The following is an 18,653-nucleotide window of genomic DNA, read 5'->3' on the forward strand; positions in this document are numbered from 1 at the left end:
TCATCACTAGAAAAACCAGGAGCTCCTCAAAGAGTCATTAATAATAGCCAATGTACAGTGTTCACAATGTATGGCTCAGAAATGCACAGCTTTAACATGTCTGCTTTTGAAGCCTGATTATAAACAGAATAACACTTTGCTCTGACTATAAATCATCTTGAGAATTGAATTGAATTCAAAGGTTGCATGCATGCATCATACAAACATGATCAAACTGCCCTACGTGTTATGCAAAAACCTGTCTGTATGTTTATAGACATGTGCACATTTATATTCTTTTAGAAGTTTGGGTTTGTTTTCTCACCAGAATATTCAATATTTTTTTGCTACCTTCTGCTTATTTGTCACTCTCCCAAATTCTGTACAAGTATCACTTCCGTGCTGCATTTCCACGGAGAATGAAGAGTCGAATGTGTAGGCTTTCTGCTGCACAATGAGATGGTGCATTTTTTCAGCATATGCATACGTAAGCCTTCTTTTGTGAATGGGACTGATAGGGTCAGATAATGTTTAAAGGGAAAGGCTTTATGTCTCTCAGGCCTCTATGTTTCCACATGGATGCCCCCACACACACATAGATTGAATTATGAACAGACCCATTAATGCTGGGATCACAAAAGGTCAAGTTTTGTCTTCTTTTACCCCTATTCACATTGCCTTTGTAGAGGGAAAAAAAAGGATTTCAGAAAAAAAAGATTCATGATGAAGAATTTTAAAGAACATTTTTTCCCTTTTAGCAATATCTGTGATTTGGAGAAAAAATCATATTATGTAAAATAATTCAGGAGTATTATATTACCTACCTGATTTTAGTATATGAGTTATTTCATGTGTAGAGTTGTCTTTTAGGATGACATGTTATCATAATAACTGAGAACAAAACGTAACACTTTGGGGATAAAAGACCTTATGAATATGTAAAGTAACATAAAGTTTGAGTAAAACTGAATGGAAACATTATCAAAATGTCAGTGGCAGGATTCTTGATGTATTTTCTCCTGTGTTTAAGATATGTTAATCTTTTCCAGATACCTTGAGAGTTTTAAGTTATTTTTTAAAATCAGGTGATAATTGGTGTAATTTTGTTTCACATATGTTAACAGATTATCCTGGATCCAATAAAAATAGTAGAGAAGGTTTTTGAAGCAACCAAAAATCTATCCCAGATGAAACTTTTAAGACTTTAGCCAATAGCCCTTTAGAGTGCAAATGACATCATCAATTGTATGGTTGGTTGATTTTTGATGTCACATGAAATCCCCTATCAGTGAAAGGCTATAGATTGTGACAGTAAAACCAGTCATGTATAAAATTGCCCTCAAATCAAAGTCTGAGTTTCCTCCCTTTGGTTTTTTTTATTTTTTTATTTTTTTATTTTTTGTTTTATATATATATATATTTTTTGGTGACTTGCTATAGCACAAGGTGCAGTACATGAAATTATAGAGAACATTATAATTGAGTAGTGAAATACAATGCATGATACTTAGTAGACTTTAAAGACTGCATAACATTATATCTTCCCAAATCACATGATGCTGGAGATGGGTGCAGAGAGGACCGGTATTTTTCGGAAATGGAGTCCTTCTATTTAGGGCTTTTGGTTCTTGGATTTTAATTTCATCAGATAACCATAAATGCAAGCCACCTTGTCCAGTATTGGTCTTTAGCTTCAAGGATGTTATACACTATTATCCATCTTTTTTTTAGGATAATACTGCTAGAGGGTAGTATGATCTAATGGTGAAGATGAGGCTGAAAGCATAGAGTAATACTGGATCATCTATCATTTTCTTATTTTAAATGTTACAACTTTCTTGTAGGATTAGCAGTACTATGGAAAGCATGGACATTCATTCCAAAAAGTAGTAAAAGAAGGATAATGAGAGAAACCTGTCACTGGATTTTATAGCCTATAAATAATATTCTTTTCTTTTTCACATCTTCTTTCTCTTTCTTCCCTTCTCATTTCCCCCAATCACCTTCTCCTTTTAATTTCTTCCCTCCTTTTCTTTTCTTCTTTTCATTAATTTTGTTTTCTTTATCTCATTTTCTTTTTCTGTTTCCTTTAGGATTCCTCCTGACCTCCCTGTATTGTCTCTGCCTTCCATTCCCATGATATCCAAAGTTTTGTCCAAATTCCACTGGCATGAGGGGCTTCCTTATGAATAGATAATAGAAATTTCTATAGACTCTCATTTGAATTTACAGTTAAGGGCTGACTCTTAGTAACCTACTATATAAGTTATATAGGATTGTAGAGATTTAGCAGAATGCAATGTGTTTATCAGCTTTTGGTAGATTGTGCTGCATAAGTCAAGGGGCCCAATAGCTGAGTGACTTAAAACAAGTATTCATTTTTTGCTCACCTTACATGTTGGCTACAGGTTGTTTGTGGCTCTCACCAGTATGTCTTTCTCAGTCTGGGATACGGCTTGAAGGAGCAGTTCCTATTGGGACATTACTGTTTCCATGGGGTGGGGTGGACAGGGGGAAGAGAGCGATGATAGAACTGCACAATGGTTCTTAAAACTTCTGCTAAAAAGTGGCATATATTACTTCTGTTCATATTTCACTGGCCAAAGCAAATCACGTAGGAATTCTGATGTCACATATATGTCACATATAATACTAATAGAATTATTAGTAAAGAATGAACAACAAGGCCGGGCGCGGTGGCTCAAGCCTGTAATCCCAGTACTTTGGGAGGCCGAGACGGGCGGATCACGAGGTCAGGAGATCGAGACCATCCTGGCTAACACGGTGAAACCCTGTCTCTACTAAAAAAATAAAAAAAACTAGCCGGGTGAGGTGGCGGGCGCCTGTAGTCCCAGCTACTCAGGAGGCTGAGGCAGGAGAATGGCGTGAACCCGGGAGGCGGAGCTTGCAGTGAGCTGAGATCCGGCCACAGCACTCCAGCCTGGGTGACAGAGCAAGACTCCGTCTCAAAAAAAAAAAAAAAAAAAAAAAAAAAAAAGAATGAACAACAAACAGCTGACTTTGATTGAGTGCCAGATGGTAATATCCAGGTACTAAGTGCTGGAAGGTCTGCCAGAGGAAGTGGGGTTTCTGATGAGTGGACTTGGATATAAAAGAAGAATGAGTTATAAAACTATGGCCTAGGCATCCAGGGACATACACTTTAATTTCAGTGCCAGTATTAATTATCTGAGTATCCTTGGCAAATTAACTTTTCTGGGATGGAATTTCCTCATTTGTGAGATCAGAGTGTTGGGTTAAACATTATCTAACTTATGATACTTCAGAAATGGAAGGGATGTGTGTATATGTGTGCAAGGGGACAGTGAGAAGAGACATTTGGTTAGAGGAGAGGGGTCTGATGGGAATATGAGTCATAAAACCAAGTGGGGATCAGATTAGAAAAGGTCTTAGAATCTTGAGTACCAAGCTCAAGAATCTGAGGGAGCAACTAGGGGGTTTAGTATACTTTTCAAGGTGGATTAATTTGGTGGAGGTGGCCTAATGGCATGGAGGGGAAGAGATGGAAACAGGGAGACCACTTAGTAGGTATTTTGTTAATCCAAACTGGGGAGGGGGATGAGGGGATTGAGGGCTAGAACCAAAGTATTACTTAAAAGAAATGAAAGAATGGATAGGACATTTACATATTTAGAAGACGGATCTGCAAAATATAGCCCTGGGGACAAATCTAGCCCGCAGCTTTTTTTTTTTTTTTTTGTATATAAAGTTTTATTTTAACACAGCCATGCCCATTCATTTACATATTGTCTGTGTCTGCTTTCCAAATACAACTGTAGAGTTATATAATTTTGACAGATACCTTATGGCCTACAAAACCAAAACTATTTACTATGTGACCCTTTTTAAAACAAGTTTGCCAACCCTTTATTTAGAAGAAAGGATTATTTAAATTGAGTAGACAATTTATTACATTGGGACAAATAAGAGAGATATGGGAAACAAAAGTAAAATAGGAATCATTTTAAGTTAACTTGTTTCTATGCATGTAATGCTTGCAAAGGTCTTGGTAAAAGTCAAATGTAATTGAAATGTATATGTAATAGATATACATATAAACTTGAACTAAATAGGTAGAGTAGATAATACATATTTAAGTCATGTGAGTAATAGTGCACACTGGCTGTCACTAACTTCCCTGAATGCTCTGTAGAAGGGATAGAAACAATGGATTTAACGTCAGAATTAGAATATAGGCTGGGGCAAATACCATATTTTTAGCTGACAGAGAAGTGGATGAGATGTAAGTACAGGGAAGATACTTTTAGAAGGATTTTCCATTTTATCTGTGAACATTGAAATGAGCTGTAGGATCTATACAGCAAATAGTTTGGAATTTCTGTCTTCCTCCTGTGAAATAGTGATAGAGATAGAAAAGACAGACCAAAAAATAAAAAATTAAAACTTGATATGCAGAAAACACCTAGATTTTAAACAGATTTTAAACAGGAAACACTATAAAAATATACCAGTACATTGGCCACTTACTATAGGTTAGACAGTGTGCTCTCCATTTTTTCATCTCATTTAATTATCAATATGTAAAGTCAGTGTTATTCTTCATTTATAGACAACGATTTTATAACCTGTGCAAAGTCTCCCAGTCAGTAAGCGATGAAGCCAGGATTTTAACCCACATTTTCAATGTCAATGCTCTTTCAAACTTATTCATAATTCGAAATGGGTCTAATTTGGTTACTTTGAAGAATCACAGATGAAGTAGATTTCTGTTCTTCATCTCTTTTGATGACTACCATATCAACCAGTGTTTATGTAAGAATCCAGCCTACTAGAGAGAATATAAGTTACATGAAACAGTGAAGAGTCAAAGAATGGTAATGATTCTTAATTTGTAAACTATATGGGTTAAAATGTTAACTGCTGCTATTAATAATCCACAAGTAAGGCTCATATGTCTGTCTAAAATATACAGAGTAGAAGTCTAGAAATTTAAAAATCAAGGTTACAGAATCCTTAGCCTTTGGTGTTTCTGGAAAAACTATATGTTTTATTTTGACATTAATATATATTTAAAATATTTTCCAGAACAGAGCATTGTCTTTGAAGTTATATACATTTTAGAAAATTGCATCTATGAAATGTGGGAAAAAGTATTGGAATATTTGGGAGGAAGATAATAGGTTAATTTTAAAGGTCAACAAAATGATAATGAATTTAATATATATATATTGAAAATGTAAATGTTACACATAATAAAATAAAATATTCTAAAAATGAAGATACATGTAGTGAAATGAAATATTTGGTTGTAGGTTACATATATTGGATTATTTAAAGTCCTAGGAGGGTTTTATTTTGTTAAGCAGTTTAAAAGTCCTTTGCAAACTTGTCAAATGTATATGTTTCTTTTCATATCCAGAGATATTTTTCATGCAACAATTGTAAAGGGCTACTTATGCCGTAGTACTGAAGTGAAAATATTAGGCATTTTTTCATAAACAAAAGTAGATGTAGGAATGTATATCTCTTTCATTGTTTTTACTTGAGGATAGATCTGTACTCAAATTCTTGTATTGAAGTCATTTTCCCCCCATCAAGCTAGGTACTCAAAAATCTAATAGGTGTGACATCAACAATTACTTCTCGCTAACAACTCTTGTAATTTAACCCCTTCAGGTGAGCAGGCTGATTGATGAATTGCAGACAGCTATCAAAAGCAACAGAGGTCATCTCTCTAAACTTGGCCCCCAATTACAGGCTGAGCAGGAGCAATTCTCCTCTTATGTCTACCAACACATTAAAAGCCTTCCAGCAAACATGCTTGTCCCAGGAGGCCTGCAGCTCAAGGTGGGTGTCATTCTGTGCCTCTCATTGGATTCAGCCAGAGCGGAAGCCTTCTGCTCCATTTGAAGACACTTATAACAATGCCACTTAGCTTGAATATTTTTTAATGTCTTCCTCAAACTGGTAATATTACAAGTGGTAATATTATTCAGGAAATAGATTTTAACAGAAAATACCTAGAGGTCTTTGAAATGTGTATTTATAAGCTTTAACTAGTTTTCAATTCAGAAAAGTAATTGTAATGAAGGAATTTAATCATGTGAACATTTGCACGCTTTTCCAAGAAACAAATTTTTCACAATGGTTATGGTATATTTCAGTTTCTAAAAATAACATTTGGAGAAATGGGCAAGCTTTAATAGTTGACAGACAGTGGCAATAGAAATTGAAGGTGAAAGGCCAGGTGACTGATTGATGTTCAAACTACATTTCCAAGGAAAAGGATCTGTATTGGATAAGTGTGACACATGTCTGAGTTCACTTGGTAAAATCAATACTTAAGAATATACTGGGAAAAAAGGTGAATTGGTTATTTGTCAGGACAAGATCGCTAAATGTCCTCGACTGCTTTGCTATTGCATCTTTGAGAGAGATAAAGAACAACTCATATCTGGCTGAAGTGGTTTTGCTACTAAAAGCTTAGGGAATTTAAATACTTTTGATTTTCATAGCAGACATTCCATGTTAAGTTTGTCAAGTTAATGTTGTCCTATAATTTCATATTCTGCATTTCAAGAGATTGTAGTTAGTAAAATTTGAATTACTCAAAGTATGGCCTATTTCCATTTAAGAAATCATGGTTACTACAACTCATCATTTCCTTTTGATTATTTTTGTGGGTATGTGATAACATTAGAAGGAAATGATATTTTCATCAACTTTCATCTCTGCAATTCCTCTTTCTTAGTATTGTTTTATTCTGCAAGTAACATTAGAAACATTATATTTCTATCTATAACATTTCTTTTAATGACATTCCCGTGTGCATTTTGAGTGAGAACATTAGAATGTAAAAACGGACTTTTTGGGAAATGTAATTTCATGTTAAACATGATAATTTATTTCTCATAGTCTGCTAGTCAGCTAAGGGTTTAGGAAGTGATGTTCAAGACATCAAGGTCAAGGGTTTCTATAGTGCAGTAGCATTGTTCTTTTCCAGGTTTTTGACTTGATTACAAATCCATTCTGCAATTTTGCAAAGTACTTGCTATTGATTAAGAGAGAAAAAACCAGGTGAGGGAGAGTGGTTGTTTTCTAGAAGGATGCACTGCTAAGAAAAAAATAAAAAGGGAGGGGGAAGTGTAGTTGCTTTAATGGCATTCATCCTACTTATTTGTATCAGCAACGATTGATATGAACTACAGTGTGACCTGGGGAAAAAAAAGTGGTTTTTTTTTTCCCTCAAGTTCACTGCTTATTTCTGAAGAATTTCTATCACTTATACATATTAGCACATGGGCTGGGTAGCAAATACTTAACTTTAGGATCAGAATTGTCTCTCTCATACATACTCCCTTCTTTGCATTTTACTTTTGTTTTTAATTATTTTTTTAAGTTCTGGGGTACAGATGCAGGATGTGCAGGTTTGGTACATAGGTAAACATGTGCCATAGTGATTTGCTGCATCTATCATCCCATCACTTAGGTATTAAGTCCAGCATGCATTAGCTGTTTTCCCTAATGCTCTACCCCCCACCCAACCTCCCCTGATGGGCCCCAGTGTGTGTTGTTCCTCTCTTTATGTCCATGTGTTCTCATTATTTAGCTCTCACTTATAAGTGAGAATATGCAGTGTTTGGTTTTCTGTTCCTCAGTTAGTTTCCTGAGGATAATGACTTCCAGCTTCATCCATATGCCTGCAAAGGACATGATCTCATTCCTTTTCATGGCTGCATAGTATTCCATGTTGTGTATGTACCACATTTTCCTTATCCAGTCTATCATTGGTGCACATGTGGGTTGATTCCATGTCTTTGCTATTATAAATAGTGTTGCAATGAACATACACATGCATGTATCTTTATAACAGAATGATTTATATTCCTTTAGGTATATACCCAGTAATGAGATGCTGGATCAAAAGGTATTTCCAGTTCTAAATCTTTGAGGAATCACCACACTGTCTTCCACAATGGTTGAACTAATTTACATTCCCACCAACAGTGTAAAAGTATTCCTATTTCTTTGCAACCTTGCCAGCATCTATTTTTTCTTGACTTTTTAATAATCACCATTCTGACTGGCATGAGATGGCATCTCATTGTGGTTTTGATTTGCATTTTTCTGACAATCAGTGATCAGTGATGTTGAGCTTTTTTTCATATGTTTGTTGGCCACATGTACGTCTTTTTGTAGAGAAGTGTCTGTTCATATCCTTTGTCCACTTTTTAATGGGGTTGTTTTTTCTTGCAAATTTGCTTAAGTTTCATGTATGTGGATATTAGGCCTTTGTCAGATGGATAGATTGCAAAAATTTTCTCCTATTCTGTAGGTTGTCTGTTTGTCCTGATGATAGTTTCTTTTGCTGTGCAGAAGCTCCTTAGATTAATTAGATCCCATTTGTCAATTTTTGCTTTTGTTGCAGTTGCTTTTGGTGATTTCATCAAAAAATCTTTGCCCATGCCTGTATCCTGCTTGGTATTGCCTAGATTTTCTTCTAAGGTTTTTATAGTTTTGGGTTTTATAGTTAAGTCTTTAATCCATCTGAGTTAATTTTTGTATAAGGTGTAAGGAAGGGATCCAGTTTCAATTTCCTCATTTGGTTAGCCAGTTCTTGCAGCACCATTTATTGAATAGGGAATCTTTTCCCCATTGCTTGTTTTTGTCAAGTTTGTCAAAGATCAGATAGTTATAGGTGTGTGGCCTTATTTCTGGGTTCTGTATTCTGTTCCATTTGTCTACATGTCTGTTCTTGTACCAGTACCATGCTGTTTTGGTTACTGTAGCCTTGTAGTATAGTTTGAAGTTGGGTAGCGTGATGCCTCCAGCTTTCTTCTTTTTTAGTTAGGATTGTCCTGGGTGTACAAGCTCTTTTTTGGTTCCATATGAATTTTAAAATAGTTTTATCTAATTCTGTGAAGAACGTCAGTGGTAATTTAATGAGAATAGAATTGAATGTATAAATGGCTTTGGGGAGTATGCCTGGTTCAACATATGCAAATCAATAAACATAATTCACCATAGAAACAGAACTAGACAAAAACCACATGATTATCTCAAGAGACACAGAAAATGCCTTTGATAAAATTCAACATCTCTTTATGTTAAAAACTCTCAATAAACTGGGTATTGAAGGAACATACCTCAAAATAATAGGAGCCATTTATGACACACCCACAGCCAATATCATACTCAATGGGCGAAAGCTGGAAGCATTCACCTTGAAAACTGGTACAAGACAAGGATGCCTTCTCTCACTACTCTTATTCACTCCCTTTTAATGTGCTTTAAAATATTTTCCATACCAGCATACAAAAGAGGAAATTTACATATGCAAAGAAGCCATGTTGTTGTGTTTGTTTAGATTCACTATGCTGTCTGGTAAAGTAGCCACTAGTCACTTATGGCTACTTAAATTTTAATTTTAATTAAAATTTAATTTAGTTAAAATTTTAAAAAATATATTTTTCTAGTGGTTTCCCAGGACTTCACTTATTTTAGCACTAAAAAGCCTGCATCCAGCAAACCAAGATGGTTGGTCAACCTAGTCTTTTCTCCAGAATTCTTTCTCCCACATCCCAGGCATTCTCTTTTTATGATTTTTTTTTTCCCTATAAAGTACTGAGTTCCATTTGCTTCTGCTTCCTCTCTCCTCAGGTTTCTCCTTTGCAACGTCTAGCTTCTCTCAGAAAATAAGTTCCTTTTCCACATCTCAAGAAACCTGGATATCAGCCCCATCCTCAGGCTTAGAAAAATGATTTTCAATCCTGGCTACATGTTAGATTCTTCTGGAGTTGTTGTGTTTGTTTGTTTGTTTTTAAGATACCATGTTCCCATCCACAGATATTTTGACTTAATTGGTTTCCTGAGCTAAGACTAACTTCTACCAGCTTGCAGGCACTGATTAAGTTTTCAGGAATTTTGTAAGCCAGTTGTTTTATATAGCCATTATTTAAAAATCATATAAATTTACAGTGAAATAGGTCATACACTTCACTTCCTAATTTTAAAATTACATTTTACTATTACCTATTCTCTTGAAGTTATTTAGACCTGTTGTGTTTGTTTAATGTAAACACTATATAATGGTGTGTGCTACCGTGCATTTCTTCCTAAGTTTATTTTCAGTGATGGCTTCTTGTATGTGAAAATTGGCTGTGGTCAGAATATTTATAAAATAGAAATTGGCAAATACTATAAATGAGGGCTTGATTTCATGTTTTATTGATTGTCTAGACTAGGGAGTTGAAATACCACATACTATAGGCCAAATCTGCCTGGTTTTTTTTGTAAATAAAGTTTTAACGGAATATAGTGACACCTATATGTTTGTGTATTGTCTATGGCTACTTTGATATTATAGCAGAGTGGAGACCATATGACTTGAAAAACCTAAAGTATTTACTATTGGGCCCTTTAAAGAAAAGTTTGTGGATCTGTGGTCTAGATTTAAGTATGTGACAGAAAATATTCACAATGCAGATTAAATTCAAAAGTGCAAAATTTCTGTGTGTTACATTGTGAATAGCACAAAAATTGAAATATTCTTCCAGTATATGAAAACCATTATCTGATTCAGCAAAGAACTTGCCCTTGTCATTGATTAACAAGAGCAGTCCTACATATGTCTTCTTTGTTTCATTTTTGTCTTATCAACGTGGATGAAAATATTAATCAACATTCAGGTCAGAACCACACTCATTTCTCAGTTGCAACCATAGAATGGATGTGGATACAAGACTTGGCAAAAATCAGTGAAACCACTTTTGAGAATGAATTGGCTATGTGGAATTTACAATAAAAAGTATTAGATATTTTATTATTATCTGCAAATTATATGCTATGTCGTCCTTGTATCAGCAGAATTTATAATAATCACCCCCTTCCTTAAGCAGGCTGCTAAACATTTACCAGCACATCTTCAGGTGTGGTGCAAGCATCAGCATTTTTTCAAAAGCTCTCGAATGATTTTATTGTATAGGCAGGACTGACAATCATAGCAAGATTACTAAAGCAGCTTTTTAAGCCTAATCAATAGCACCACACAAAGAAATTCTCATTCCAGTTGCCAATTAGCTAAAACTTTTCTCTATACTTTTGTATCAGTAAAATAGGAAAGGCTAGCAGTAAAATCATTTTACTGTGAGAGTGACAAATATCTTAGAATTTGTGATGGTGGTGCTGGGAGTACTGTATATCCTCTCAGGTGGGGAGAACTTGCTAATTCCAACTGAAGACACATGAAACAAAGGCCGCAGTGTACCATCTTGCATTAGTTCCAGAATCAACTCATATCATTTACCTAGCTAACCTCTAAATTCCCATGGGTGTATATGGAATGGCCTACCTTCCTTTGGACACCATCTCTAATTCAGTTAACTCTGATTCACTGTGGGCAAGGGCCACATCTTTTCTGATTATGAACAACTTTATCCCACCTTGTGGCATGTACTATCATAGAGTGTTAAATGACTTATCAATAAACAAATACATTTTCCATTTATAATTGAACTTACTGTAACTTACATAGCTCTAGTAAAGCATTTTTCCTGTTTTCTGTTCATTTTAATCTTAGAAAGTATTTGACAAAAAATGAAAGGGGATGATTATCTTTCTAATCTTCTTCATTTTGTGATTTTCATCACTCTGTTACATATATATGTAAGCTCATAGCTCAACTTCAAGAATCAAAATACTGTAGCCAACATCATCTTCTAGAGCAGTGGTCTCAACCAGGGGCTGGAGGCAGGGTGCAATTCAAAATCCTCTGGGCTGCTTTTTCATATTGTATATGGTATTCTTTTTTTTTTTTTTTTTTTTTTTTTTGAGACGGAGTCTCGCTCTGCCACCCAGGCTGGAGTGCAGTGGCCGAATCTCAGCTCACTGCAAGCTCCGCCTCCCGGGTTCACGCCATTCTCCTGCCTCAGCCTCCCCAGTAGCTGGGACTACAGGCGCCCGCCACCTCGCCCGGCTAGTTTTTTGTATTTTTTAGTAGAGACGGGGTTTCACCGTGTCAGCCAGGATGGTCTCGATCTCCTGACCTCGTGATCCACCCGCCTCGGCCTCCCAAAGTGCTGGGATTACAGGCTTGAGCCACCGCGCCCGGCCGTATATGGTATTCTTAATCTCTTCACTGAGCTTTTCATCCTTATCATGACTTTCGTTGATCAGTGAACAATAGCAGCTTTTGGTTCGGTCTCAACATTAGAAAATCACCTCTTAAAAGGACACTATTTTTGTGTTCCATATTGCCTCACTCCCATTTTTGCAATCATGTGACATAATACAGTGACAAGATTAAATGGGCATATAAAATATAAAACTGAGAACAGCCTATGTGTGGATGCTCATTTCTGCCATGGGAAAGTTCCTTGTTTTAAAAAATTGAAACATGACACCATTTGAGGAATTTTAGGAAAGAGTTGTATCACCTGTAATTGCATTGCTCCTAATGATCATTGTCACCTTTCACGTCATTTTCATGTGCACTCATATGTCCTATATAGTCACAACCACAGTTTATTTGTATTTGTACTCCAGTACATTCTCCTGCCATCAAGTCATAGCACCTTTTAGGTTGAAATTTCTTACTGTTTTTACCATCAGTGGTTACACTCAATGTGCACCATCATCTACAAAGCCCTTCAGGCAACAAGTTAGTAATTTCTTACTATTCTAAACTTTCTCTTACCCCTTATTCCCTGTCACTGCCACTATCCCCAGTCTCTTTGAGAACATCTGCTAGAGCCATGCCTCAGTGACTTCTGCCTTCCTAGTCCTGTTCTTTCCATGCAGCTCCTCCTCCTCTTCATTCCCATGGAAATGTCAGCAATGTTAGCATTTCCCTGGGAGGGCAGGAAAGAAAGGATTGATAGGAAAGGGTATTAGCAAATCTGTAGGGGGATGGTGAGTGGAAAGGCTAGTAGGAAGGTGGGTGATTGTGACAGAGAATTGATGAGCAAGAAGAATGTGTGATGTGTGAGTAGGTGGGGGAAAGCATGGGGGAATGAGAGGAAGATGAGTACAGGCACATCCTTTCACTGGAATTAGTGCATTTCACACACAATTGGTCAGTGATGCTCTGAGAGTTGTTTTCTATTTGCTGCCAGGAGAGGCAGATTCAGTTTCTGTGGAACCTAGAGCTTGTCAAGTTTGGGAGCCAGCTTGGGGTGGGGAGCTGTCTTTGAAATTAGGTCTGAAAGTGAATATTTATTTAGAACGAGAAAGTAAATCGTAACAAATCGATGGAGTGTTGGCAATTCAGGCTCTTTCTTCTGTGTCTTTTTTAGGCAGCTAATCAGAAATACTTACACAGAAGTATTTTATGATTGGTATCTAGCTTCCCCTTCCACCTGTGACAACCTCCAGAACTCTTAGGACCTAGAATGTCTCTAGTCTTCATTACCTTCACTTAAATCCACTCTGACCATGAGCAAGAGAAATATGGTGGGATTTAGTAACCTGGATAATAACAAGATTCATAGCACTCTGATTTGGAGATATTTTTAGGCTATTTTTATGTTGCTTACTTTATATTGTTTGTTTTATATCTTCTATTGTAAGTAAATTTAAGCTTTGTTAAAGGGATAATTCAGAGATTTCTTTTCAAAGGATGTCTTCATGCAGCATCTAGTTCATCATCCAGGTTGTATGCATCTAACAATTTTTATTCTGCCAATGACAGAAAGAAAGAAAGAAGATTTTAAATAAATAGTCCAGTAAATCCACATATTATCAAATACCCGTTGTCCAAAAGACATTGTACTAGGAACTGTGGGAAGATGCAGAGAAACATAGAACACCTTTTTGGCCCAAGGCCATGATTATTTTCATACAATTAGAAACAATATGACAACACTATGAACAGATTAGCAAAACCAATCTGTTCATCTTCTTACCTTTTTACTACAATTCCATTATTTTAAGTTTCCAGGCCTCTTTATATTTTGAAAATGGGCTAATTTGGTTGGTAACAGAAAATATGTGACTTTCCTATGCATTGAACATTTAAATTTATTCTTTGAGTGGCACAAAAGCACCATGACAGAAGTTGAGATTTGACTTCTATTTTGTGGTCATTTTTTAAAAAGTTTAAAGTTTCCAATATTCATTTGTATTAATAGAAAGCTTATTTTAATATTTAGGAATCTATGGAACAATTAAATGATAACTGAGGTCAGCTGCACATGAAAATGTGGCAAGATTTTTTTCGGTTGGTGTTTTCACTGTTCTGTGTGCATATTACATTATTTCCATTGTACATTCCTTGATCCTTGTCTTTCTTATTTAACCACTTTTCCCAAACATGTATTTATAACCCCTAGGATGCTCTGTTATGTCACCTAAGTTATTTGAATAAACAATGGGAAACAAATTTAGGATATGGCCTAGGTACAAATAGTAAAACATGCCAACATTTGAAAAGGAATTGTGGTGAGAGTAGCAAAATTGGAATATTCAAGGTTATTGTGATTTCGAGAACATTCACTAAAGGTTGGGCAAAAATGTAATGAAGATGATCAATTTTCGTACGTAGGTTTTACGATAGTAGGCAATATTGGACCACCCATTTTAAAGGTAAAGAAACTGAGATCCTACGAAGACTTTACACATCTCATGTGATAGCTAATTAGTGGCAGGTGCTGAAATCTCTTGACTCTTCTTTGCAGCCCTGTTTTCCATCTTGCCACCACCTTTTCTTCCTCCTGTCCTCATTGTCCCCCTCCTTCTCCTCCTTCTTGTGGATTTTTGGGGGAAAATGCCAGTGTATTCATACTAGCCTATTTTCTGACAGGCATCTGCAGTCAGGTGTAAATCTCTGTAGGAAGATACAATCTTCCTTTTCAAGATCTGCTGAAGAGAACAACTGCATCTGTATCAAAATCAGGGAAGAGCAATTGGTCTGGGCATTAGCTCCCATGCAGTGCCTGTTGTAATGAGACAGGCTTTCCCTGTGCAGGCCTGACATCCTAGAAGGTGCCCGGAGAATTGCCAGGTGGGCAGTCAGCGGGGAAAGTCCACAGGCCAGAGCTGTATTACTGTCCCAGCAGTTATTCGGACTAAATGTAACCACTGAACCTTACTGTTGCAGGCACACACTCTCTCTCAGGGAGATTGTCCTTCTCCATAGCAGTTAATTTGTTTTTACCTCTCAATTAGCTTTTTCACAGAGTGTTTGATATGCTCAAGTTGCTGAGATTCCTTTCCTACATATGTTCCCGTCCCCTGGATTACCCACTGACATCTATGTTAGTCTGACTCACCATGAATGTTATCGAGCATAAATTCTTTATTTGAGCAGAATTTCTAGTAAGTGAAAATGGAGTGATGTATTTACACCTACTTAAGATTCTACCTAGTTTTGATAGTTTTATGATTAAAAAATGGATTACTTCTTAAAGTATGAATGTTTTATTATAGATAGTAAAATTTTGTACAGCTATTAGTTTCTCAGGATATCCATTCACTTTAGGGGAAAATTATGTTTACAGGCATATTCGATATAAAGAAATGAAACTGAATGGCAGTAAAAACATATACTCTTTCCAAGGGTAAGAATATGATCTCTAAGGCTGATAATTTGGGGAAAGTTTGATGATTTGCTTTATATTTAATCCTACAATGTTCATTTCTCCTAGTAAAATAAAATTTGAGGGGCACATGACTATGTTTTTCTCATCAAAAAAACACTGACTTTCTATAAAAATAAACATATTGGTGCCAGGAAACTCCAAAAACCTTTATTTACCAAGCTCTTTTTACAAAAGACATCATAGCTACTGACAGGACCCACATGCCTGATATTTTAATCCCAATTAAATATAATTTTAGGCACTAAGTTAATTTAGACAATGTGAAATCCTTGTTGCAATTCTTCTTGAGATATTCTCATTTATAAAGGGCTTATAGAAATTACTTGGCTTAGGACATGACATGTAAACAATTTTCCTTTGCCACTGTCTTCTGGAAAGTGTTGAACATTTTCATATATTGAACTTAGAATTGCAACTGGATACAAATTGATTTGTGTGTGTGTGTGTGTGTGCAGAAACATACGCCTTATTTTGGAAATGTTGTCAGTAGTCACAGAAAACTGGGGTAAGAGTATTTTTAAAAATACTATAAGGAAACAGTGGAAAGTGACTTGAGATACAAGGAAGGAATGTGGGCCCACTCCCAGGGTCACTGTGAAGCTGATGAGGGCCATTTTACAGGGGTCTCCTTTGGCCCTTCCTCCGCTCCAGCCCTCCATTAGGGCTGGCAGATAACCCAGGCTGTTAATACCACCCTTTGTTCAAAACTTGCTCTTAGGAAAAAGACATGCCATACTTTGTTTTGAGCTAAGATAGTAGTTTAGAATTTTTTTTTTTCTTTTCTGAAATCGAAGTTCTTTCTTGGAATCTACTACGTAAAATAGATAAAAGTAGGATCTACCCTGTTTGAAACCAGGATAGTGGCTGCTTCCACACAGTCACTCATCAGATCTGATTCCCCATATGAAACCACTGTCACCCAGCCCCCTAATCCCAGCCCTACCCCAGACCTCTGAGGGGTCCCAGGAAGCTGAGATTGAAAATCACAGCCTTAGAGGATCAATAACCAATGAGGCTGAATATGATTTCCCCTCGTGCAGCTGTGGCATTTTAATTATGACAAAGGAGTGAATCTCTAACTGAAATTTCAAGTATTGGCAAGTTGGTGGGAGAGATATTTTGAGGTTAGAGTATTTGGGCTCACTCCTAAAATCCTACCCCATAGGCAGCCACCTACTTTACATACTTCAAAATGGTGAGCTCTGCTGTAGCTTACAATGGAATTTTAAAATATCTCTTTCCAAAAAGTTATTTTCTTCGGTATACCTTTTCTGGGCTTAAAAAAAATTTGATTGTTGGCACAGTTACCATTTAGATTGATGAAGTTTAAGAATTATATAATTTGGCCAGGTGCTGTGGCTCATGCCTGTAATCCCAGCACTTTGGGAGGCAGAGGCGGGTGGATCACCTGAGGTCGGGAGTTCAAGACCAGCCTGACCAACATGGAAAACCCCCGTCTCTTCTAAAAATACAAAATTAGCCAGGGTGGTGTGCATGCCTGTAACCCCAGCTACGCTGGAGGCTGAGGCAGGGGAATCGCTTGAACCTGGGAGGCGGAGGTTGTGGTGAGCTGAGATCGTGCCATTGCACTCCAGCCTGGGCAGGAAGAGCAAAACTCCGTCTCAAAAAAAAAACAGAATTATATAATTTGTTTTCACTTAAGTGCATTTTCATTTTCTGGGACAAAATTTAGTGGCTCTTTACTTGTTAAATAATATTTAAAGATATCTGTATTAGGCATTAAAACACTTTTTCTTATATAGTATATAGCATAAATATATGAATCTTTAATTAAATTTTTGTTGCCAGAATCCCATAATTTTAATATTTTGTTTGTGATTATCACTTTGAATATTAAAATTAGACAAGTTTACTGTTTGATTTATACTATATAATATATTTGAGAAAATATCAAAAATATGGATATTCTAAAAACCATCTTGCAAGTCTATAAAAATGGAAAAAGTAGTTCCTGTATTTTATTTAGTGTACATATAATGTTAATTGAGTTAGAAGTGATTTTCTGTATTTGAAAGTTACTTTGAATTCTGGTTGGATAAATATTTTTTTCATGGCTAATTAGCTGCTTACATAAGAAAAATATTTCACTTTAATTTTTGTGTTCTTTGATTTAGGTAATAACTCAATTGTGTAATATTTTTCTATGCCTTTAAAATTTTTCATTTTAATTTTCATATATTAGAGCTTCTGATATTAGATATAAGAGTAAGTTTTATTATCTATAGTTAAAAATGTCGTTGGACTTGCATTCTAAAGATTTCCCTGCCCCTTATGAGTAGATGTACCTTGGTGAAGTCACTCAACCTTTCTGAGAGTCACCTGTAAAATCCAGTTGCTTTAAGTATTGAGTTCATATAGGTGACAGTGTGTCTTGCGCTCTGACCTACTGTGCGTGTGTGGAGTGGATGCTGTGCCACACTGCCCAGATTCCCTCTCAGGACTGAGATACCCATCTCCCCCACTGCCACAGCTATATCCTTCTTAGATAATTGCCCTCAGTGTAAAGGAGCTGCTTCTCCCAAGATTAGGCTCCCACCCTCGGGGCAGCCTGCATCCAACATTTGGTTGGTACACAGATGCAAAGGCATGTCTCCCTTTTCTTGATTCTGAACAACCTTAAGTGCCTTCCCGGTTCTAGAGCTCCCACCAGAGGCATTTGTTGCAACTGTGTCACAGTTCAACTTGCTTTGCCCATCTGCCCATTGTTTCACTCATTCCCTCACCAATATTGGTCCTGAGAGAGTTCACAGTAAACTTCCTCCAGGCAAATCTTGGTCTCAGAGTCAGTTTCAGGGGTCCCCAGTCCAAGACAACATGTAAGTTAACCTTATATGTTCATTATGTGTTTAATTATGTTCACCTGATATATGCCAGATAGTTTTGTATGGCTATTTTATATTCCTTTCCTTCACCAGACCTCTAGTAATAAATCCTGTTACAGTATGGCCAACCAACTTTGGCAACACACTGCGGTGTCATTTTTCTATTATTGCCTCTTGACAGCATTGCTTCCTGAGGCATTTTGAAGCTTAGGTGTTTGGCCTTCTGCTCACGCACAGAAGAGCTTCCTGGGTG

General features: G+C 36.4%; 1 protein-coding gene across 13 annotated transcripts in view; it reads left to right on the forward strand.

Moving 5' to 3' along the window:
- LOC105471497 (doublecortin domain containing 1) overlaps positions 1 to 18,653 on the forward strand; it is a 503,306-nt gene that overhangs the window by 230,077 nt on the left and 254,576 nt on the right. For all 13 annotated transcript variants that reach the window (XR_011610715.1, XM_011723979.3, XM_071074912.1 and 10 more), the window contains one exon: positions 5,638 to 5,808. Coding sequence is in view for 12 of the 13 variants with exons in the window: in XM_011723979.3 (XP_011722281.2) it covers positions 5,638 to 5,808 (171 nt within the window). In the remaining variant the exon portion in view is untranslated. The remainder of the gene's footprint in view (positions 1 to 5,637; positions 5,809 to 18,653) is intronic.

Source organism: Macaca nemestrina, chromosome 12 (assembly GCF_043159975.1).
Source record: "Macaca nemestrina isolate mMacNem1 chromosome 12, mMacNem.hap1, whole genome shotgun sequence".
Taxonomy (NCBI): Eukaryota; Metazoa; Chordata; class Mammalia; order Primates; family Cercopithecidae; genus Macaca; species Macaca nemestrina.